The following is a 24,743-nucleotide window of genomic DNA, read 5'->3' as shown; positions in this document are numbered from 1 at the left end:
TCTGTGTGCAATTAAGCACAGCCCATTTTGTCCTTCTGCTTGATATAACAGAGTTGTCATGAGTCTGGCTGTGCCATGGAAACTGGTTTGACGTCACTAATTCTGCTTAGATGGAGGATTAGAGCTAGACAATGTGGTTGATTTTTAGGGCGTTGTGCCTTGCAGTCCCAAATGCTCAGCCCCATTTTTACATAGAGAACAGATACTGTATACAGTACAAAGATTAAGGCAGGCTATACCAGTATATTATCTATGATTCAGACAGAACTAAATTGAATATTATTGCCCTTGGAAAGAAAGAGCGAGAGAATTTTACACTGTTGTGTGTGTGGGTGTGGGAGGAAGGTTTTTGCTAGACAAATATGTGAGCTTAATGGCAGGACAGAGATTTGTAGAAGGGCTATTTTCTCTACTGTCACTTTGGTACAATTATAAATGCTACTCTTCTATTTACTTAGGTCGAGTGCATTCTTGCTTTATCCTTTGTTAGTCTTAGATTTGTTTTCATATGTTTTAGCATGCAAATAGTGTATTTTGTATGAAGTACCCTCAAACTCTGACTTTTCACTAATTCAAAGCAACTCCACCTCCTAGAAGTTTTCAGTAGGATTAGAATACTTGAGAAACAAAATCTTAGTTGCCTCAAGGAGCAAACAAGTAAGGGAGCATGACTGCATGAATGTGACATCAGATAATTGATCTGTATTGTATTTTAATATGGGAAAGAAACTTTTATTAGCTTTAAATGACTTTTCCTGTATTTAGATCATTGCTTTGGTGAGTGAAGTTTTAAGGGTCTGTTTTGATCAGGTCAAGATTTAATTTTTGAAGTGCACTTGATAATGTTACATTTTACCTTTTACAGATTTTTAAATTGCATTTTGTTAGTGAGAAACGGAATTTAAAATGTAAGGTTTCTGTTCAAGGGCACATATAACCACCCCAGCTAACTTGAGTATAATGGAGCATTTAATCCAGCTGATAGGCCAAGCACTGATAGGTTGCAGCTTCAGTGGAAAGCCTCATTTTTCTGCATCTACTTCAAACTGGTTGTGTCTTCACTTGCTGTGAATGAGTTTGGACATAGCTGTTCCCAGTTATATGAGAAAAGGTGAAAATAAAATACTACCCATACCTACAAGGATGCTTAGGATACAGGAGGGGGGTTGACTTGTCAAGAGTGAGGGTTACTTCTTAGAAAGCCTATTGTGTTACATGCGATATGATCGTTTTCACTTGATTGGGATCTGCTCCCAGCTTAAAGGTGATACGTTCCAATATGTCATAAATATTTTTCTTGCTCTTTTCACAGATTTGTTGAGATAAATTTCACATATTGAACAATCTACCCATTGAAGTATACATGGTTTTTATACTTTAATGGTTTTTAGGGTATTCACAGAGCTGTGCAACCATCACCACAGTCTAATTTTTAAACATTATCAATACTCCAAAAAAGATAAAGATATTTTAAATATTACAAATTAATACTAAATTTAAAATCTCCTGTAACAAAAGTGGTCTTTCTGTTTTCATCAAAGGAATTTCTCACAAATATAGATAAAATGAAAGGACTAGATATTCATTGCTAATTTACCAGTTTTTACGTTAGAATTGTTGAGTTCTAACTCCTGATACAAACTCTTACCTTAAAATTTAAAAAGAAAAGACTTTTCTGTTTCTGAGGAAAACACAAACAAAAAATACCAGAATGATATAATTAAACCATTAGCTACTTATTTCCAACTTTATTCAAAACCCTACTAATATTTTTAAACTTGAAATGTAATTTTTATCATCAAAATCTTAATGGATTTCACAGTTTAGGAAGGCACATAATACTAATAAGGACTTCTGTTAAACAACAACAACAATTTTTCCAGTGATACACACTAAACGGAGGACTTCCACTTCCCTTTGATGGTTGAAGTGGCATCTCGCCTAGCGGCTGGCAGATGGAGCGGGTGACTTTTGGGGATTATTTCCTTTAAGATTTATGTCTGAAATAACTTAGATGCCATTTAATCATGTATTCTTTATTATTTTGCATAAAGGGGGTCTTTATAGTCCCTTTTTTGAGCTAAAAAGGTGTTGGGAAGTAAATTCGACAAAGAACAATGAGAAAGTGGGTTAAGAAAAGGAACCTAATATGGGAGACAGGAGGTGGGTGGGATCAGGTTGCAGTGACTGACAAAGGGGAATCCCCTGAGAAGAACGGATTTGAGAGGAAGAGTTGGTAGTTGTGACATTCCTAAACCATAATTCCACACTTTACCTAACCTATACATACTTTTCAACAACTGGTATCTTTATAGCATTGCTTTTCTCAAGCTAATTTTCACTTTTTTGTAGAATTAGAAATTCCTGGTAACTTTGATTCTTTAACTTTCAGTAGTCTCTAAAAGTTACAGTAACAATTGAGCTTTGCCTTTTGGCAAAAGACACAGTTTGATGAACTAGAGAGTAACATAATTTTCGAGTCAACTCTTTGTTGGTGCCCAAGTCTCTACAACCCAGGGAAAGTAGAAAGTGGAATCTACAACCCAGGGAAAGGATATAGCCATTCACTCATTGCCAGAAAGTTTTATTAAGTACCTGTTGGTTATGTTCTCAGTACCGTGTGGAATATTTTGAGGGAAAGTGGGCTATTATATACAGAAGCTTATGCTTTTGTTGGGGCGAGGAGAGAATGTTTATATACATAGAATGATTAAATCCTACAGTAAAGTAGTACATGATGATATGCTAAAATAAAGGTGCATGCAGGGAGTATAAGAGATCTGTAAGTAAAAATTCTTGGCACCGTGGCTAGAGAAGACCTCAGAGGGTAGAGATCAACTCGAGGAGACTGGAGATCTGATCTGGTCATGCCCTGGATTACTAAGACTGGGAAATGAGCTAATCGTGAAGAAGAGCTATTTTTAGTTGATTGAATTATGTCTCATTTACTGACCGAGCATAGCATGTACTGATGAAAGGCAGGGAGAGATGTGTGTTAGAAAAACAGCTACGTTATTCTGTTTCAAATAATTATATATCTCAATCTGTAATTCACAAACAACTGCATACTGTGGTTTCACTCCTTTTACATGGTACATTTTCCTTTTTAGATCCAAAGGGGCTATTCTGAACATCTCATCTGGCAGTGGCATGTTCCCTGTCCCACTGTTGACCATCTATTCTGCAACCAAGGTAAAACAGTATTTTCTTAAATCATGTCAATATAGTAATAAGGAGTAATTTTTGATCTGAGAAATTAATGTAGATTTAACTTTCCTGAAGTTCTATTCTTGGCAGTTTTCCAATAGACTGAGAAGAAAAGGAAAATACCCTACTTGAGTTTCAAAAGAACCCGAGTTGGAGACATACTATATACTTACAGTAAACTTACAGATGGGACCCCAGGATATCAGATTCACAGATGCTGTTTTTCTCCCCCTAGTACTTTACTGATTTTGAAAGTGACACTTGTGCCTTCCATAGAGAGATGACCTAGGCAGTTAGCTTAGTTAATTAGAACATGATGTTAATGAGTCTGAGATTAGAGATTTGATATATGAATGAGTCCACTTCACACAGCATAGAAGAAATGCATCTAGTCAACGTGTAAATGTACATAGTAGGCACAAGATAGGCTGGGTGAGAGTGTATTTTGCCATGTTGTCCAGAATTCATAGATATTCTTTGTCACCTTTGGGGTGAGACAAGAATTTTCCAGAACTCTCTGGACAATGTCATAATTTCATACAATATCACCATTAACCTCTTCACATTACTGCTAGGAAAGTAATTTAGAATGTGTCTCCTACTGCCTGCAGGTCAATGGCGTCATCTTCAGATACGTTGTTGAGGCATCGAATACATCTCTGAAGGGAAAATGATCACTCAGATGTTGAAATTAAGCAGACTTTTAGGGAAAAATAAACAAAATATGTACAGTAAGAACTTGAAACATTTCAGGGAAGGAAAAAAGCAAAACCTCCGACTTCTTTTTCATGTGAAAAAACAGTCACTACTGTCTTTTGAAAAGCTTGGTACCACCTCCCAACCCCTACAATCTACTTTCTGTATCTGGGAATATACTGTAGGCAAGTTTAAAATGAATGCCATGTTTCTTGAAGGGATTCGTGAACTTCAACTTACCTGTTCTACTCCATGGGTACAAAACTATGACTAATTAGAACCCTTGAAAAGTCACTTGATTCTTTGCATTTCTAGTCTGAGGTTGAGTCCACATTTTACAAATAGATTTAAGGTTGTATTATCAGAAGAAGATGGGCTGTCACATTCACCTGTGTATTTCTTGGATCTTGTCATCCCGAAGCACCAAGAGGATGCTTGTTCTGTTCTTTTTAGCAACAACAAAATCCCCATGGAACAGAGTTGAATGGACTTCATGTCATGTTTCTGTTTGAGTGGCAAGTGGAGAGATGAAACGCATCCTTTGTTATATAAGAGAAAAATATTTTTTCTTGGAAAGTAACTTTCTGGGGGGAGAAAAGCATAAAAAGAGTCTTTTCCAGTTAAATCAAAATTTGATCTGGATATTATATTTGGTAATATAATAAATACTTCATTTAGTGGCAGATAAAAACCACTTGAGGTTTTGAGGTGTTTTTCTAAGTTCTCTTCTGCATTTGAAATGAAAAAAAGATGAGAAATTATAGCATTAAATGATTAGTTTATTATTTTTGTTTCCATGGCTACAAATCAGGCAGATTGATGTAATGTGTGTGTTTTCTTCTCACTCCCACTCCCCTCCCAGACTTTTGTAGATTTCTTCTCTCAGTGCCTCCATGAGGAGTATAGGAGCAAGGGCATCTTTGTGCAGGTGAGTGGAGTTTGTTTCACTTAAGTATCCCTGTTTTTGTGTGGTTTCCAACAGCAACTGTTGCTGTCTTGGCAACAACAACAAAAAAATCATATTCCTAAGTAACTGAATGTGACATTAGCACACCATTAAAAACATGGTTTCTTTTTCCTTAATGCACTTGTCTCGATTTTTAAAAAATTATCCCCTAGAATTTCCAAGTAGGGATACTTAAAGTAGAACTAAACATAGTATAAATAGCTGAAGCATATGTTTTAGTTCTTAGGGTTTTATTTTGAGAGACCAAGACTATCAGCATCTCTCTCTTTTTTAATTGTGGTAAAATAAACATAAAATTTACTATTTTCACTATTTTCATCATTTTTAACATGCAGTTCAGTGGCATTAAGTCCATTCACATATTGTGCAACCACTGCCACCATCCATCTCCAGAACTTTTTTCGTCTTCCAAAACTGAAACTCTGTACCCATCAAACATGAACTCCCCATTTCCCCTTCCCTCTGGCCCCTGGCAACCACTGGTTGATTTTCCATCTCTCTAAATTTGACTACTCTTAGTACCTCATATGGGTGGAATCATACAGTATTTGATCTTTTGTGACTGGATTATTTCACTTAGCATGTCTTCAAGGTTCAAGTTCAACACATGTTGAAGTATGTGTCAGAATTTTCTTCCTTTTCAAGGCCGAATAAAATGCTATTGTATATAGACCACATTTTGCTTATCCATTTACCTGTCAACGGGCATCTGGGTTGTTTCCACCTGTTGGGTATTGTAAATAATGCTAGTATGAGCATGGGTGTACAAATATCTCTTGCAAACTCTGTTTTCAATTCTTTCGTGTATGTATACAGAAGTGGAATTGCTGGGTCATAGGGTAATTGTTTTAAATTTTTTGAAGAAATTTGCCATTTTCCATGTCAGCTGCACCAGTTTACACTTCCACTGGCAGTGTGCAGGGTTCCAGTTTCTCCACATCTTCACCAACACTTGTTATTTTCTATTTTGTTTGGTTTTTGTAATAGACACCATAACGGGTATGAAGTGGTATCTCATTGTGGTTTTGATTTGTTTTTCCCTGATGATTAGTGATATTGAGCATTTTTTCATGAGCTTATTTGGTCATTTGCATATCACCTTTGAAGAAATGTCTATTCCAGTCCTTTGCCTAAGTTTAATAAAATCATGTTGTTTGGTTTCTTGTCATTGTGTTGTAGAAATGATCTATATATTCTGGATGTTGTCCCCTTATTAGATACACGATTTGCAAAGATTTTCTCCCACTTCATGAGTTGCCATTTTATTTTGTCTTTAGTCTGCATAATGCCTTTTTATTCACAAAAGTTTTTAATTTTGATGTAGTCCAGTTTATCTGTTTTTTTCTTTTGTTGCTGGGGCTTTTGGTGTCAAATCCAGGAAATGCTTGCCAAATCCAGTGTCATGAAGCTTTCCCCCTGTTTTCCTCTAGGAGTTTTCTAGTTCTAGTTCTTTGATCCATTTTGAGTTAATTTTTGTATACTTTTGAGTTTATTATGTAGCTAGCAGATACAATGCTGTGAAAATACAAAATATGAGAGAAAGCAAATATAGGAGTTTTAATGGGTGGCAATTTCAAATTAGCCATTCTTCAATTGAAAGAAATAATATTTCTGTGCTCAGGCAGTTTTTAAAAATGTCTTGGGAGAAGCTGCAATTTGTACCTCTTTCCTGCTCCTGCCCATCAGCTACCCCACCTCTATGCATGTCTGGTGTTTACTGTGGCTTTCGTTCCTGTGAGGCAAGTATTTCACTTTTTGTACCCTGAAGCCCCAAATGATCGATCAAAATAATAATAGTGAATATTTGAGTGGATACTTTTCAGGTACAGTGCTAAACACTTTTATATGTATCATTTCACTGTATCTCATAACAATCCCATATGATGGTGTGATGATGACTATTATTATTTTTGATTGCAGAAATTGGGGCTTAGAGAGGGTAAGCCACTTGCCCGTGTTGAACTGGTACTCAAATCTGGGTCTATTTGGCACTAAAGCCTTTGTCCTTAAACACTGGACTACTTGCTGCAGGCCTGTAGGTCAGCATTGAATACTTTCTGGACCCATCTGTGCTCAGGGAGTGATGGAACCAGAAGGTGGTTGGTTGGTTAGTTCCATTTCCTCCTTTATGCCTGTAGACCATCAAGATGGGCCTAAATGTCATGTAGATGTAGCTTCTAAACCTTTTTATTGAGTAGATACTGGTGGGAGCTAAATCACCTACTGTGAGATAGAATGGTAATGAGAGGAAGCAGGGATGACTGTTTCCTCATCTTCCAAGATCAACTAAGAGCCTGCTTCCTCTAAACCCTGACCTGAGTTTTTATCCTAGGGAACCTTAGATGTCATAGCCACTTGGCGTTATTTCCGGCTTGCAGCTTCCCATATGTATAGATTTCATTCAGAAGGACATGTTTTCTAGAATCCTGGATTTTATACAAAATTACTGTACTCTCTTTTTCTTCTTTCCTTGACACCAGTCGTTTTAATGTTAGTAACGCCAATGTTCTATGTAGAATATGTTGTATTTTAGTGACAAGGAAACCAGTAAAACATTCGTGAGAAGCTATTACATTCCATGAGAAGGTATTCGTGGGAAGGTATCACATGCCATGCAATGGTATACCATTTTCTTTCTGATGAATCTAATTGTAATCATGCTATTAACTGAATAGTTTGTAAATACCTATTGTGACTAGGCAGGAATCCTAAAAAGGTCCGTTGGTGATTGACCTATAAGCAGAGTGACCAGACGCTGTAAGAAGCAGGCCTAACCAAATGCACCAAAGGGCTGAGAGAAAGATTTCCAGGGCAGGCAAACTGTGGCCCAAGCCTTAAGAGAGGGACAGGGGCCATAGGGCTCAGGTGCAAATGGGGCTGGGAGAAGATATGGTGAGTAGAACTGGAGAGGAGTTGGGGAAGGGTTGCCAACAGAGGAAACAGTCATGGGCATTTCAGAGGGCAGAGCATGTACTAGACACTGGGATGTCCACTCTGGCCTGAACGTGGGGAGGACGATGGAGTGGCAAGAAAGGAGATGGCCTTGTGGAGTTCAAATTTAATCCTAAACTCCATGGGCAGCCACTGGAGGACTAGGAAGGAAAGCAACATTATCTGATTTGTATTTTAATAAGATCACCCAGGAAACATGTGTGGGCTGGAGTACAAGGCAGAATCAGCTGATAAATACTCCTAGTCCAAAAAATTTGTGGGCATAAAACACCACCAAAGAAAAGCCAATCATTTTTAACTCTGAGCTTCATTTAGACTACATTTTTTTTTTGCCCCTTTGATCAGAATTAATAAGAGGTTCTCTTTCTATTCTACTTCAACATTCTGATGTATTCACACAGGATGACGACTGTGCCTTCCCTCACAAACATTTGAGTCTTTATTTTTTCATCAAATTCATTCAGAGTTTAAACCTTGAATGAATTCATGTGACAAAACACAATGACGGCTGAAATGACTGTTTATAATTCATTATTAGAGAAAAACAAAAGTTTATCAAAATAAAATATTTCAGAAGACAAATGCTAATGTGTTTTTACAGTAGCTTCTAGTCCCACCAGATTACTAGGTGGGAAATCTGGAGAAAAGATCTTTGAGGGAAACAAGTTGTGAGAATGTGAGAGGAGACAGTCTTACTGGTGGCACTTGTTGTTTGCGGTAAACGGGACACCTGCCTTTTCCATGGCATCACAGAAAACTCTGGTTGTGCATGAAATTTCAGTCTGTTTATCAGAATGACTTCTAGTCCAATGCTATGTGGCTATGTTTCCATTTTTTTTCTAATCCTTGCAAAGAACGCTATCTTTTTAGGTCTACCTCCATGTGAATGTACATCGGATTGCTCTTTTGGGGAAGGAAGAGGGTATATTGTTCAAATTCTAGATTGTTTCCTATTACTTCTTAATAGTTTTCTTTTGCATTTCTCTCCCCATCTTTCCTTCAACTTCTTAACTTCTTTCCCATAATTTTATAAGATCATTTAAAATTGCCTTCAAGAATTCAGATTTGCCATTATATAATCATTTCCTGGAAATGCAAAAACACAATAACAACAAGAAGTGATGTAAATGCCCTGGAGGTGAATGATGGGCCTGAGAGACTATTTGATTTTGAACAGAGGATGAGAAGCACATTCTCAAGGAAACCTTATCGTAAGTGTAGTCTGTTGATGAGGACTGTTTGTTCTCATTACCTTATAATTAAAGCCCAGTCAAAAAAAAAGACACTTGTGTCTTTCAAAAGACAAAATTATTATAAGCAATTTGACTGGCTGGGTAGTGGGCCCTAGCCCTGGGCTGCTTCTGTCTGCCCTGTACTGACTACCAGTTAATACTGAGCAAGCAGGAAGTAGCTAAGACTAAGACTGAATCCTAAAACTATACCTCTTGAACTCTTATTCTGCAAAATTTTCATAAGCCTTCTGGTTTAAAAAAATTTTTTGGAAATAATTTCAAGTCTACAGAAAAGTTACAAGAATAAAAATAGTGCAGACAAAACTCTGATACCCTTTGCTTAGATTTACTTACTGTTAACATTTTACCACATTTGTTTTATCGTTGGAGAGTAAGTGCAAACATTATGGTCCTCCAATTCTAAATTCTTGAGTGTATACTTCTGAAAAATAAGGAGTTGTTTGTTTGTTTGTTGTTTGAAGACAGGTTCTCACTCTGTCACCCAGGCTGGAGTGTAGTGGAGCTATCACGGCTCACTAGAGCCTTGACCTCCCAGGCTCAACTGATCCTCCCACCTCAGCCTCCCAAGTGGCTAGGACCCCAGGCACATGCCACCAAGCCTAGCATTTTTTGTTGAGACAGGGTCTCACTTTGTCACCCAGGCTGGTCCCAAACTCCTGAGCTCAAGTGATTCTCCTGCCTTGGCTTCCCAAAGTGCTGAGATTACAGGTGTGAGCCACCACACCCAACCAGATAAGGATATTCTCGTATATAACCACAATACCCCTATCAACTCAGATTTAACAGTGATACAATAATTTTATCTAATGTATTATTTGTGCCCAATGTTTGGTCTTATAATATTCTTCATCCTGTCCTCTTCCTCCACTAAAGAATGCAATCTATGATCAGGTGTTATATTTAGTTGTCCTGTCTCTTTTGTTTCCTTTAACCTGGGATATATCTAAAACCTTTATGTTTTATGACAGTGACTTTTTTAAGAGTACAGTATTCCTCCTTTTTAATTATACATTCCTCATTTGGGATTTCTTTGATGTTTCCTTAGAGAAACCCAAAAGCAAGATTCGGGTTATGCTTTCCCGGCCAAAATATCACATATATATGTGATGTTGTGTCCTCAGGGCCTCACATGGGGAGACACATGAGATCCATCCGCTCTTCATTGGTGGCGATGTTTCTGACCCCCCACTCCAGGTGTTACCCAACTCCTCTGCCATATAATTACCATTATTTCCCTTGCACTAAGAAGCAATCTGTGGGGAGACCTAAAACTGTGCAAATATTTTGGCCCTTATCAAAATCTCCCCCTAGATATAGCATCAGTGATGTTTCTTCACAAACCTGCCTCATAAAGAGATTTTTGATGCTAAAGAATCCCTGAAGCCCTGCCTGGATATTTCATTGTTTCAAGATGAAAAGTCACAGGTAAAGCATGGTCACAGTGTCCTCAGTCCAGGCTGTGGTTTTATGAAAACTGCATTGGTCATCAGTGTGCCTAGAGGCAGAGAAGAAAGGACACTGAGCTTGGAGTCGGTGGACCAAGGTTTGAGTTCTGCCTTCAACACCTGGTGATCATCTGACCTACAGAAAGTTGCTTCCTTACTTTACACCTTAATCTCCCCTTCTGGCAAGTGGGATAAATGATGTGAGATAAAAACACTCCAAGCTGGAAAATGATATATAAGGGTGAAGAAGAGAGGAAAGAGACTTATATTTATTGGATATCTGCAATATGCCCATGTTTTCACCTCCTTTGTTTTCTCATTTTACACAGATATTAACCTAGTCCCATTTTACAAATAGGAAACAGGATCAACAGGAGTCCTGTGCTGGGTGCGAGGGCTCACACGTGTAATCCCAGCACTTTGGGAGGCCGAGGCAGGTGGATCACTTGAAGTCAGGAGTTCAAGGCCAGCCTGGCCAACATGACGAAACCCATCTCTCCCAAAAAAAAAAAAAAAAAAAAAATTAGCCAGGTGTGGTGGTGCGTGCCTATAAACCCAGCTACTCTAGGGGGCTGAGGTACAAAAATTGCTTTAACCTGGGAGGCAGAGGTTTCTGTGAGCTGAGATCGCACCCCTGCACTCTAGCCTGGGCAACAGAACGAGACTTTGTCTCAAAAAAATGAAAATAAAGAGGAGTCTTGAAATTTGCTTAAGTTCAGTTTAGTTTATCAAACAGCTTGTGCCTGCTTTTACCAGGCCATTGGCTAGACATCTAGGAAACAAAGGTAAATAAGACCCAGTCCCTGTCCTGAAGGCACACAGAGAAAAAACAGATATTTAAATACATTATACCCACAGTAAGTCCAAAACTAGAGGTATATATCATGTTCCACATGTCTTCAGTCAAGAAATATTTAGAAAGCACTGAATAATCTGGCAAAAGACAGACAGAGCCTCTGCTGTGGTTGAATTTACATTTATCGGGAGGGAGACAGACATTAAACAAATCCACGAATAAGACAATTGTATAGAGTGATACGTTCTCGAGAAGAAACTAAAAAAGAGTGATACGTTCAAGAACATGGGGAAGTGTAGAGAATGTACCAGTCTTGGTGTGAGTAACTCCGTCTGCAAAGAGGTGTTGCTCAGTCATTGAGTGTTTTGCTCAAGATCACACAACTAGTAAGTGGTCAAGCTGGAATTCGAATCCAAGTTGGTCTGATTTTAACCAGTGCTGATTTTTTTTTCCTATTACCCTACCACCTCTGTTTTCACATCCCAGACTTAATCCTTTAGGAAATCCTTGCAGCATACCCACGATTTGACTACTTCTCATGACCTCCACTGCTACCACTCTATCTGAGCCACCATCATAGCTTGCCCTGGACATTTTGCAGTATCTTACTATCTGGCCTTCCTACACCCATTGTGGTTTAACAGCCCCTACAGTCTACTTATAGCAGCCAGAGTGATCTCTTTAAAATAAAATCCAGCTGGGCACAGTGGCTCACACCTGTCATCCCAACACTTTGGGAGGCTGAGACGTATAGATTGCTTGGGCTCACTGAGTTCAAGACCAGTCTGGGCAACATGGTGAAACCCTGTCTCTACAAAAAATACAAAAATTAGCCAGGCATGGTGGTGTGTGCCTGTGGTCCTTGCTACTTGGGAGGCTGAGGTGGGACGATGGCTTGAGCCCAGGAGGTGGAGGTTGCAGTGAGCCAAGATCGCACAACTGCACTCCAGCCTGGGTGACAGAGCGAGACTGTCTCAGAAAAAAAAAAAAAAGAAAAAAAGAAAAAAAAATCCAGTTACTTCACTGCTATGCTAAAAATTCTCCCATGGCTTCTCATCTCTTTCACAATGAAACCATGAGTTCTTATGACCCTCAATGTTCTGATTTCAAACTTCCACGTTATCATATTCCCTCCCCGCCTTCCTACTTCCATGGCCTCCTTGCGGTTCTGGAAATACCTTGAGGACGCCTTCACTTCAGGGCCTTGCACTTGTGCCTCCAGTCTCAAAGGCTCTTCACCCAGATATCCTTTTGGCCAACTCCGTCTCTTTGTTCAGATCTTTGGTTATAAGTCACCACATCAAAGGGGCCTTTCTTGAGAACCCATCTGCAGGCTCAGCCTCTATCAGCTCTTTTACCCAGGTATTTTTTTCATCTTCCTTTTTTATCATCGCCTGCCAATACTGTACACCTTTTTATTATTATTATTTGTTTGTGGTCTATATCCCCCTACTGAAATGTAAGCTCTGTAAGATGAGGGACTCTGTTTTTATTCACAATGAATTTTATTCATTAAGTTCCCATTGCCTAAAACATTGTTCTAGTAGGTGCTCAGGAAATAGTTTAGTGTTAAGTGAATGCCTTTTGTGAGATTACACTGTTTTCTTTTTGTTCCTTGAATGTTAACATACAAATTCCACATCTTTGGAGGTAGGTTATTTACAAGATTATCAGCCAACATTTATCAAGGATCTTTGTGTAGAGCACCACATTTTGAACTCCTTCATTTTGGATTTTGATGCTAAGATTTATATGTATTGTTATTACAGGGCCTTTTTTCATTGCTGTGTAACCAGGGATCTCTGCACCATCAGAACGATTCCTTTTTCCTGAAATTTCTAGAAAGTCTAAGGGTTTCTGCCAAGTAGATAATCAAGGGCCTTTATGTGGAAAAGCTAATTTCATGCTCTGCAAGTAAAGTAATACACACTCCAAAACTAGAATATAGGTGTATAATTATTTAGGTTTTTGTATACCAGATCCTGAAATAGTAGATGAATACACAGATTTCAGGCAAAGAAGTTTTCCTAATATTCTTCATAGGAGCCCCAGCTTCTGCCTTAAGAGTGTGTGCTGGCTACACGGTTGAATTTAATGCTCAGTAAAGGCAGATGTGACACCATGTCTGAAATCTCATACTGTGCAAATATATTAGACCCAGGTGTCTTCTGGGTTTACATTTTCCCAAGTCATTGTCTTGTGATATTCTGGTCATTTTTCCGTTGAAAAGCATGTTTAGTACACAGATGATGACACCTGAAAGATGCCCTACCATGTTAAGTTCCAAGGTTCAATCCCTGATTCTTGAATACTGCCATGCAGTTTCAGGCATCTTTCTTTCCACTACTCCATGGCCATAAGCATTCCTCTTCTGAATCAAGCACCCCTGAATTGTACTATGAAGTCCAGTTATCTAAGCAAGCTTCTCCAGTGGGTGAGAAAAAAGATACGAAGTTGTCGGGCCTGGGTGTGGTGGTTCACGCCTGTAATCCCAGCACTTTGGGAGGCCGAGGCAGGCAGATCACCTGAAGTCAGGAGTTCAAGACCAGCCTGACCAACATGGAGAAACCCCGTTTCTACTAAAGATACAGAATTAGCTGGGTGTGGTGGCAGGCCCCTGTAATCCCCCAGCTACTTGGGAGACTGAGGCAGGGGAATTGCTTGAACCAGGGAGGTGGAGGTTGCAGTGAACTGAGATGGCGCCATTGCATTCCAGCCTGGGTGACAGAGCGAGACTCCATCTCAAAAAAAAAAAAAAAAAAAAAAAGATACCAAGTTGTCTCCAGTGATTTTATTTTTTTTATTTTTATTTTTTTAAATAGGCTAAGCAAGGAAGCACCAACAGCTATGCTTTATGGCCTAATTAATTATTTGCCATTTGGGAATTCTAAATCTGAAGACCAGGATACTTGCCCACACCTGCAGCTCTCAAGGTCAGGTTGCTTCTGAGCTGGCAATATTTGTAATGGGAACTTGTTGAGCTTGAGCAACTTGAAAAATGTGTTCTGCCCACAGTTTCCTATAAAAGTATGAGTATCTTCTTGACCTGTTTCCCATAATGTTTTCCTGAGTAAGCAGAATAAATCAATTAATTATCACTTGTTGGGGTTTTTTCTTTCTTTCTTTTTTTTTTTTTTTTCTTTTTTTTGAGACGGAGTCTCACTCTGTCGCCCAAGCTAGAGTGCAGTGGCGTGATCTCTGCTCACTGCCAGCTCCGCCTCCTGAGTTCATGCCATTCTCCTGCCTCAGCCTCCTGAGTAGCTGAGACTACAGGCGCCCACCACCACGCTCAGCTAATTTTTTGTATTTTTAGTAGAGATGGGGTTTCACCGTGTTAGCCAGGATGGTCTCCTGACCTCATGATCCGCCCGCCTCGGTCTCCCAAAGTGCTGGGATTACAGGCGTGAGATGCCGCCCCCAGCCACTTTTTGGGCTTTATTTAACAGTTTAAGGGTGTACCTAGATGGCTTTTTGATAGCTAAGATATTTCTTTATTTTCACATAACTTGGATTATTTATTTTTATATCATTGGTAAGTAGCAATAAGTATGCCTGTTTAGATAGGTGGTCTTATATATGCTTCAGAACTTCTAAAATTTTGGCTCGAATGTTCATATTATCAACTTCTTGGTGTAATTAATTTTCTGGATCATAGCAGTGGAAAGAGACCCCAGTACTCTTCTTCAGTGCTGTCCATAATGAAGTGTCTTTTGCCAACTCATTCAATAGATATTAATTGTGTCCCTGCTATGTACCAAGTACTGTTCTAAAGCATTAAAAATATAGTGGTGAATATGACCAAGTCTTCATGGAGTTTGTGTTCTAGAAGTGGATACACAGCCTGGTGAATGGATTCAGTTTTCTGTACCGTTTTGCCTCCCTCCTGCCACTCTTCACACATTTCCAGCATTTGAACCATCCTGAGCTATGCAGTTCCCTGAAAAACATTGTGCTCTTCTGTGGCTCCGTTTCTTGGCTCCTGCTGTTCCCTTATTTGTTTACAATCAGGCAAATTCTTGCACTTCATTTAAGACTTAGCTCAAATGCTGTTTCATCTTTGAACCCTCCACTAGGCCATAACTGTTAACTGCCTTGATTTTAAACCATTGTGGAAATAAATATCCTTTCTAGAAAAGAATTTACATTTCTTAGCTGGAAAAACATAACCCAACTTGGAATTCCTGAGTATGCTTCTCTTGTCCCCACCCCTTGATCTGGGGGTTCTCTAGACTATCTCTGTGGTTTATAGCTGCATGAAGAGTTAACTTGTGGCACCACCAAGTGGTTCCGTCAGGCAGTGCAACTTAGTTCTCCTACAAGATCAAAGTAGTCCAATTTATACCATGTACCTATGAAGGGAGGGAAGAAGATGGCAGAAAGGATGGAAGAAAGGAACAAAGAATTATAATGCAATTGAGAAGTGTAATGATTAGACCATCTCTACCTCTAGAAGCTTAAAATCTTACAATACCTTTAGCAGGCTTGCGATCTATATTTGGGATTTTTTTTAAATCTTCACTATTTTGTGACCTTTAAACCTACCACACAGAAATGAGAAATGGTTTGCTTATGTTCCTTCATTATGTGAGACCAGAGTATTTGCATATACTCATTTTTTCCTTACTACTCAGCTTTGCTCTGGGGAATAACCTTTTCTTTACTGACCCATTGTGAGAGCCTCATTGAACTCTGCATTTCCTACTCGGTCTGAGTCTGAGATCTCACCATAGCGTGTGCTCTCATAGACTATATCCTTGTGGCAAAATGGTTCTTAAAAGATTTGACAAAAAAATTTTTTTTTGCTAAGTGAGGGATAAATGTATAGTGATAATCCCAATAAACAAATTCTCAGAAATCAAAAGTTACCTAATCAAAGTTGGCTCAAATATTGAAGTACTTCAGTGAAATTAGTTTATTTAGTATGACTTCATGCCTGCAGGGACAGGGAAACAGAAAGATGGAGAGTGACAGCACTCCATCTGGGGTTCTTGTTCTAATGGGGAGGCTGAGGTTTCATCTAACCTGTCAAGGAGTGTGGGTTGCATTCCTTGACTTACACTTTGGAGTGGGAAAAATGCAAAGCACACATATACACAAAAACCCAGAGATACGAGACCACTCTTTCTAGGTCTTAGCATGAAGCAAATCCATAGAATGGAACAGATCTCAATTTGATTGAACTTTTAAGATTTTGACCACCATGTGTTAGAACCATTCCTTTTCTTTAATAGAAGTGTCATTGGGCCAGGTGTGGTAGCTCACACCTGTCATCCCAACACTTGGGGATGGGGAGGCTGAGGTGGGAGGATCACATGAGCCCAGAAGTTTGAGACCAGCCTGGGCAACATGTTGAAACTTTGTCTCTACAAACAAATTTAAAATTAGCTGGGCATGGAGGTGCACGCCTGTGGTCCCAGCTACTCAGAAGGCTGAGACTGGAGGATCACTTGAGCCCAAGAGGTCAAGGCTGCAGTGAGCTATGATCGTGTCAATGCACTCCAGCCTAAGCAACAAGCAAAACCCTGCCAAAAAAAAAAAAAAAAAAAAAGAAGGAAAGAAAAAAAGAAAAAAGAAGTATCATTGCAATGATACTTCACATATGTGAGATAAACAATACATTCACCCTTTGTTGAACTACCATGCCCAGGTTATTTCAAATTATGGAAGGATCTCTTGTATCATGACTCAGGACTTGTTATAACAGGGTTTCCTTATGCTCTGTGTTGAATCACATCCAAAATGCAGAAAGCATAAGCAATAAAGAACCTAACATTATTGAAGTTCCTCTAAAGGTCGTGTCCAGATTTGTCACCCCACACCCATCCAGTCAGGTGTCTTTTAGTTACTCATGGTTTCCATATTGTTAGACCGTATTCCCTCTAAAAAAGAAGACAAGGGGAGGTTTATATATCAATAAAATTGATATATAAATGTCTTTTATATCAATAAAATTCTTCATAAAACTCAGAAGTAGAATGGTGAGAAACTAGGGAAGAAAAGTAGTAACGCAAGGCTGAGAAAATAAGATGTCTGTTTAAGAAGGATCAAAGCTGATAGAACAAACTTAATTAGCCATGAATTATAGAGAAAGTTGGTATTATCCCGTTAGGAGAGTAAAGTATCAAACATCTCCTCCTTGGTGGTTCTGTCTCAATGTTCAGTTTACTAAGTGGAAAAAATATCCTATCCTGAATCTGTGCTATCTAGATTATTTAATGCTTTCCTTTCTAAAGATTCAAAAAGGTAGATTTCTGCTTATTTTTAATACTTTCTCTGGTCTCAAACTCTGTTTTACTGAGAGATTGGTTTGTTACAATTTGTTTTATGGTATCATATGTTCTATCAAGTTGGCTTTAGATAGCCACTTCTCTTTTCTTCTCTCTCTGTAAAGATACAGATGTTTCTGCCACTAAGAGCAGTCAAGCACCCCTGTACATTCTGAGTTTGTGGCCTGACTAATCAATGGCATGTTTTCTGGTGTGGGTGTTACCTTTCTAGAGTGTCCTGCCATACTTCGTAGCTACAAAACTGGCTAAAATCCGAAAGCCAACTTTGGATAAGCCCACTCCGGAGACGTTTGTGAAGTCTGCAATTAAAACGGTCGGCCTGCAATCCCGAACCAATGGATACCTGATCCATGTTCTTATGGTAGGTAGATTGTTTGAGTCACAAATCAGTACTTTCTGGCTTGGGGTTTCTTTCCCATTGAGTTACAGGATAGTATGTAATAGATTAGCATATATACATTGTCCAGCCATGGTAACAACACATCTATGTCCTGTTATAATCATAATGGTTGTATACCCAAGAACTTTACAATCTACCTGTAAATAAAAACAACACTATAATAAAATGTTAAATCATATGCTTCAATTTAGCCCAAATTGTAGGCTATAATTACGTATCTCTTGCATTGTTTCCCTAGGGATGGATAATCTCAAACCTGCCTTCTTGGATTTATTTGAAAATAGTCATGAATATGAACAAGGCTACACGGGCTCACTATCTGAAGAAAACCAAGAAGAACTAAGCATTGATAACTGCATTGTAACTTGGCCAGATGCTCCAGCATATGCACGTTCACTGCAAGGCACCCTACTGATTTTGAAAATCTGAAGTTGTCATTTCAATAGTTATTAACGTGACTAAATGTTATCTTAACTAAGAGAAAAACAGAAGTTGCTTTTAGGGGTTTCTGACATATATTCTGGATACTACCAGAGGTAATTTTGAAGTTTAATATAAATGCTCATATCAAATGAATATAGAACTAATATTGTTGAGAACAGCTAATAGGAAGAAATACTATTATAGCAAATCACAGAATGATAGACTCATACATAAAACTCGGCAGTTTTATCTGCTTCAAAGTGCCATTGACCATTATTCCTGTATTTTCTCTGAAGCTGATTATAAAAACCAATGTCCAGCTACTCTTTTGTGTTTGACACTTTGAAGAAATGGAGATTGATTTGATTTGTTTATAAGCAGACACACTGCAATTTACAAAGATCTCTTTAAGGTTTTATAAAATTATCTTCCAGTTTGTACATTTATATGGAATTGTTCTTTATCAATGGTAGCTAATGACGTGAAAATAATTGTGAATATGGAGTTATTTCTGACACATGAAACCCACCAAACTATGCTTTCTTATAACGCATATTTCTTCTCAGTTTAAATGTATGTAAATATCAAAGCTATATGGTATGATTTATAAAGATAAATGGGCCAAAGTGCACATTGAAACTGGCACCCATCTATGGTACCACTGAAACCCTGACCCAGAAAAGTGGCTTGCTTGGACACCCAGTCTTCTTTGTTTCTGCATTTAACCAATATTGATCACACATGTGACACAGGCTAGTCCTATGAAAGTAATGACTTCATAAAAATGGCATTATAATTTTTAAATTGATACTCTGTAGGTAGGTGCTGATATAATTAGTTTTAATAAAACATGCTGTAACCATGGTATACAACAAAAATACATTTATTTGGTGATTGAAATTAAGGCCATATTTACAATGACTTAATATAAGGCTGACTTTTATCCTGCTTCATAACTTGTATGGGGAACTCACCAAGAAAGAATTCAATACTGTGAAATATGCAACAAGAAGATTGGCCTTTACCTAGGCTGTGGTTCCTGAGCTCTGAGTGTTAAGCACCTGTAGATTTGTATTAAAGAAAGAAAAAAATGGGGCCTTAGTTTCTGGCTTTTAATTTTGCCAGCTAAGGACATAAAACAAAAACAAATAACCATCTGCTATCAGCATCATTATGTAAAAGAAAATATATTTTAGCCCCTAAAATTAGGAAGAATGGAATCTCACAATAAAGATTGTCATTTAAATTGAATAAACATAGCTTTATGAAAAACACATTGTTTGCCCTTTTTTCCTCTCATTTTATTGTAGAAATGGTGACACCACAATGACGTGGGCAGTATTGTATCTGCTTTCACATGTTGGTTGGTTGGTTGGTTGGTTGGTTGGTGAGTTGGTTTTGGTGTAGTAGTCGGTAGTGGTGGTAGATAGAGGAGGGATTCGTTTGCAAGTATATAAAATACTTTTTCTTTTATCCCAGTTACAAAATACTTGTAGGCTAAACACAGTGGCTTACACCTGTAAACTCAATGCTTTGGGAGGAAGGCAGGAGGATTGCTTGAGCCCAGGAGTTCAAGCCCAGCCCAGGCAATATAGCAAGCTCTTGTCTCTACAAAAAAAAAAAAAAACATAAAAAATTAGCCAGGTGTGGTGGCACGCACCTGTAGTCCCAGCTACTTGGAAGGCTGAGGCAGGAGGATTGCCTGAGCCCAGGGATTAGAAGCTACAGTGAGCTATGATTGGACTAGTGCACTCCAGTCTGACTGACACAGTAAGACCCTCTTAAAAAAAAGAAAAGAGTTATAATTCTGGCTGGAAAATCCCTTAACAATTTCAAAACTTCTGAGCTGTGGCTTTGATTGCTTCAACTTGGCAAGCACCCACTTGTATTTGACATTCAAGGGTGAAGTTGATGACATAAAAATGTGTTTTTCTAGGTACATGAAAAGAAAAATTATATTAAAAGAGAAAACAGTATACTCCAAATCTTCAAAATAGTGAAGTAAAAATTTTAGACTTAATTTTATGTTGACTTGATTTTATGTTCTAATGCATACTAGGTAAGATTTGAACACAGACAGGCCAGGCGTGGTGGCTCACGCCTGTAATCCCAGCACTTTGGGAGGCTGAGGCTGGCCAATCACGAGGTCAGGAGTTTGAGACCAGCCTGGCCAACATGGTGAAACCCTGCCTTTAAAAAAAATACAAAAATTAGCTGGGCGCAGTGGTGCGCGCCTGTAGTCCCAGCTACTCAGGAGGCTGAGGCAGGAGAATCCCTTGAACCCGGGAAGCAGAGGTTGCAGTGAGCCAAGATTGTGCCACTGCACTTCAGCCTAGGCAACAGAGTGAGACACCATCTCAAAAAAAAAAACAAAAAACAAAAAACAAAAACGATTTGAACACAGAAAGACTAGAGTAGACAAGAATCACTTCTCCATTCTTGGTTATATTTCATTATCTTTATACACTACTGAAATCAGTTTGTTTCAAGTATTTTACCTGGGATTCTTGCATCTATATGAAATTGGGCTGCAGCCTGCCTTTTTTACACTTTTTTGGTCAGTTTATGGTGTCAAGATTGTAACTCCATTAAATGAATTGGAAAGTGTTGCCTATTTTCCTGTTCTCCATAAGAATTTGTAAAAGATTGGAATGATCTGTTTGTTAAAAGTTTATAAAGCTGTCTGGCCTAGTATTTATCGGTGGGAAGACTTTAACCACTGTAATTAGACTATTCAGGAATTCTATTTTTTACTTGAGTAAATTTTGAAAAGAAAAACTAAGCATTTACCCATTTTACAATTTATTAGCATAAAGTAGCTTAAGGAATTTTCTTATTTCTAAACCTCTCCTGGATACGCATACTTCCTTTTCTGATACTGTTTGTATCTTCTCACTTTCTTTTCCTTGGCCATTTTACCAGAAGTTTGTCTATTTTATTTTTTTAAAGAACCAACCTTAGCATTGTTCATTCTTTCTTTTATGTTCTGCTTTCTGATGATTTGTTCTGTTGTTTTTCTCGTTCCATAAATTGGACATTTAACTCATTCATGTTCAAGGTTTTTTTGATTTTTAGTAAGTATCTGAGTTTATTTGAATTATATCCTTTGCTTCACCCCATGATTGAGTGTATGCATATATACAAACATGTATATCCAAATTTTTATTGATTTTCCATTTATATCTTTACATTATGATTTATTTGACCTGTTAATTATTTTAAAGTATTTTAAATGCACAGACTTAAGAGTTTTATAAATGTGTTTCTTTTTCAAAAAAATTTTGTATTGTTAATATTACTGTCAATAAGACAATTTTATATTTTGTGAATCCTGATAAAATGTGCTGAAGACACATTAATTATGTGATATTCCTGCCAAAAATGCATAACATGAACATAGTAGAGAGAAATATCAGAAAAAGCTAAAATGAGGAATATCCTACAAAATTACCAGCCTATACTTGTCGAAAATTTCAGGAGACTAAAGGGACGTGACAAGTACCTGCAGCACGTGTTTCTGGATTGGATCCTGGTCAAGAAAGCATTTTTTAAACTTTTGTTCTTTCGGACATTTTTGAGACAATAGGTAAAATTTGAGTAAGGTCTGTAAATTATTAATAGCATTATATCAGTGTGACTTCCTGATTTTGAAAATAACGTCATGGTTACTTGAAAAAGTCCTTGATTTTTAGGAAATAGACACTGGAGCATTTAGGGTTAACAATATTGTATATGCAACTGAATCACAAAACGTTTTGGAAAAATTATAGAGAGAAAATGGTAGAGTAAATGGGGTAAGATGTTAACCTTTGCAAAATCTAAGTGGAGGTATATGAATACTTTGTACTGTTTTGCAGATTTACTGTAAATCTGGAATCATTTCAGAATAGAAAATTTAAAAAAAGCTTTTGTTGTTGGTTCTAACTAGTTGCATGTGGTCAAAGAACATGTGAGTATGATAAAGTTTGGGCAAATTATTATAACCTTTCTCTGCCTCAGCTTTGCCATCTGAAAAATGGAAATAATGTCGTATATTGTTTGAGAGGAAGTTAAGACATTTAGTGTACTGAGAACTCATCCAGGCACAAGTATATAAATATATGTTGCAGTAGGCTGAATAATGGCCCCCAAGACATCAGGTCCTAATCCATGAACCCTATATTACCTTACATGGAAATGAGGTCTTTGCAGATGTAATTTTTTTTTTTTTTTTTTTGGGGCGGAGTCACCAGCTCTCTGTGCACCCAGGCTGGAGTGCAGTGGCGGATCTCAGCTCACTGCAAGCTCCATGCCTCCCGGGTTTCACGCCCATTCTCCTGCCTCAGCCTCCCGGTAGCTGGGACTACAGGCGCCCTGCCACCTCGCCGGCTAGTTTTGTGTTTTGGTAGAGGCAGGTTTCACCATGTTAGCCAGGATGGTATGATCTCCTGACCTCGTGATCCGCCCGTCTCAGCTCCCTAAAAGTGCTGGGATTGCAGGCTTGAGCTGCAGCGGCCCTTTGCAGATGTAATTAAATTGGAGATCTTGAGAGGGACATTTTCTTGAATTATCATTAGAGTCCTAAATGCAATCACAAAATTATCTTTAATCAGAGCAGGAGATTGCAGACAGAAGAGGAGAGGCAAGTATGATCCTTGAAGGCAGAGGATTGGGTGATGCGGCCACAAACCAAAGGAATATCAGTGGCCAAAAGGGGGGAATGATCAAAGGGTGAATTTTTCTCCTAAATTCTGGAGGGATGAAGCATCCACCAGCAATTTGATTTTGGTGCAATGTCTCATTTTGGACTTGCTTCTGGCCTCCAGGGAACTGTGAGAATAAATTTCCGTTGTTTTAAACCACTGAGTTTGTGGTAATTTGTTCCAGCAGCCGTAGGAAACACAAATGTAAATTGTATGACCTACTAGAGGTTTTGTTTGTTTAGTGTCAGGGTCTCCCTCTGTTGCCTAGGCTGGAGTGTGGTGGCGTGACCATGGCTCACTGCAGCCTTGAACTCCTGGGCTCTTGCAAGTGATCCTCCCTCTTCAACCTCTTGAGTAGCTAGGACTATAGGCACTGGCTTTTTAATTTTTATTTTTAAAGATGGTGGTCTCAGTATGCTGCCCAGTCTGATCTTGAACACCTGCCTCCTGGAATCCTGCCTCAGCCTCCCAAGTAGCTAAGATTCCAGGCATGAGTCACTACACCTAGCTAGAAATTTTTTATGTCCAGGTATGGCCACTTTTTTTTATTGTTTGTTTGTTTGTTTGTTTCTCTTTCTCTCTCTCTCTCTCTCCCTCCCTCCCTCCTCCTCCCTCTCTCTCATGCTTTTCTTCTTTTTTTTTTTTTTTGACAGAGTCTCACTCTGTCACCAGGCTGGAGTGCAGTGGCACGATCTCAGCTCACTGCAAGCCTCCTCCTGGGTTCAAGTGATTCTCCTGCCTCAGCCTCCTGAGTAGCTGGAATTACAGGCACCCGCCATTACTCTCAGCTAATTTTTTATATTTTTTGTAGAGACAGGGTTTCACCATATTGGCCAGCTGGTCTCGAACTCCTGACTTCATGATTCGCCCACCTTGGCCTCCCAAACTGGTGGGAGTACAGGCATGAGCCACTGCACCCGCCCATGGTATGCCAGTTTTTTAAGTGTTTCACATATGCTTCCTAATTGTTCTTAGTTTTCTTTATTTTTCGTTATTTTTATTTTTTCTTTATTTTTTGAGACTGGTCTCACTCTGTCCCCTAGGCATGTACAATGGCATGGTCTTGGCTCACTGCAGCCTCAACCTCCTGGGCTCAAGCAATCCTCCCACCTCAGCCTCCTGAGTAGCTGGGTGTGTTGCCCAAGCTGGTCTGGAACTCCTAGGCTTAAATGATCCTCTGGCCTGGGCCTCCCAAAGTGTTGGGATTACAGGCGTAAGCCAAGGCACCTGGCCTCTAATTGTTGTTTTCTACATATGTGGCAATGCTTGTTAATTGTGTTGTTCAAATCTTTCATATCTTTACTAACTTTTGTCTGACCTATTAATAATTGGTAAAGGTATTTTGAATTATCTTACTATAATGGTAGATTTGCCAATTTCCCCTGCTTTATCAGTTTTAACTTTGTACATTCTATTGAGTGAATGAAGTTTAGAATTCTTGTGTTGTCCTGGTGAGTTGAACTCTTCTTGTTATGTAGTGACTTCCTTATTGCTGATGCTTTTTGCCTTAGAAAAAAAAAAAAAAAAAAATCTGTTTTCTGTGATCTCAATATAACTTGGGTTGGTATTTAGCGTATATCTTTCAATCCTTTTATCTCCTATCTTCCCACGTGTTGATGTTTAGTTTTGTCTCTT

At 38.6% G+C, this 24,743-nt stretch overlaps 1 protein-coding gene across 2 annotated transcripts in view; it reads left to right on the top strand.

Annotated features, from left to right (window-relative positions):
* Positions 1–19,700, top strand: part of HSD17B12 (hydroxysteroid 17-beta dehydrogenase 12) — a 169,099-nt gene extending 149,399 nt beyond the window's left edge. For both annotated transcript variants that reach the window (XM_003910003.3, XM_009186262.4), the window contains exons 8-11: positions 3,111–3,192; positions 4,766–4,831; positions 17,815–17,964; positions 18,242–19,700. In XM_003910003.3, the coding sequence (XP_003910052.1) occupies positions 3,111–3,192; positions 4,766–4,831; positions 17,815–17,964; positions 18,242–18,346 (403 nt within the window). In that variant the 3' untranslated portion in view covers positions 18,347–19,700. The remainder of the gene's footprint in view (positions 1–3,110; positions 3,193–4,765; positions 4,832–17,814; positions 17,965–18,241) is intronic.
* Positions 19,701–24,743: the final 5,043 nt, after the last annotated feature.

The sequence above is a fragment of the Papio anubis genome, chromosome 12 (assembly GCF_008728515.1).
Source record: "Papio anubis isolate 15944 chromosome 12, Panubis1.0, whole genome shotgun sequence".
Classification (NCBI taxonomy): Eukaryota; Metazoa; Chordata; class Mammalia; order Primates; family Cercopithecidae; genus Papio; species Papio anubis.
The sequence above is the reverse complement of the archived record's forward strand: the minus strand, read 5'-3'. Positions and strand labels throughout refer to the sequence as shown.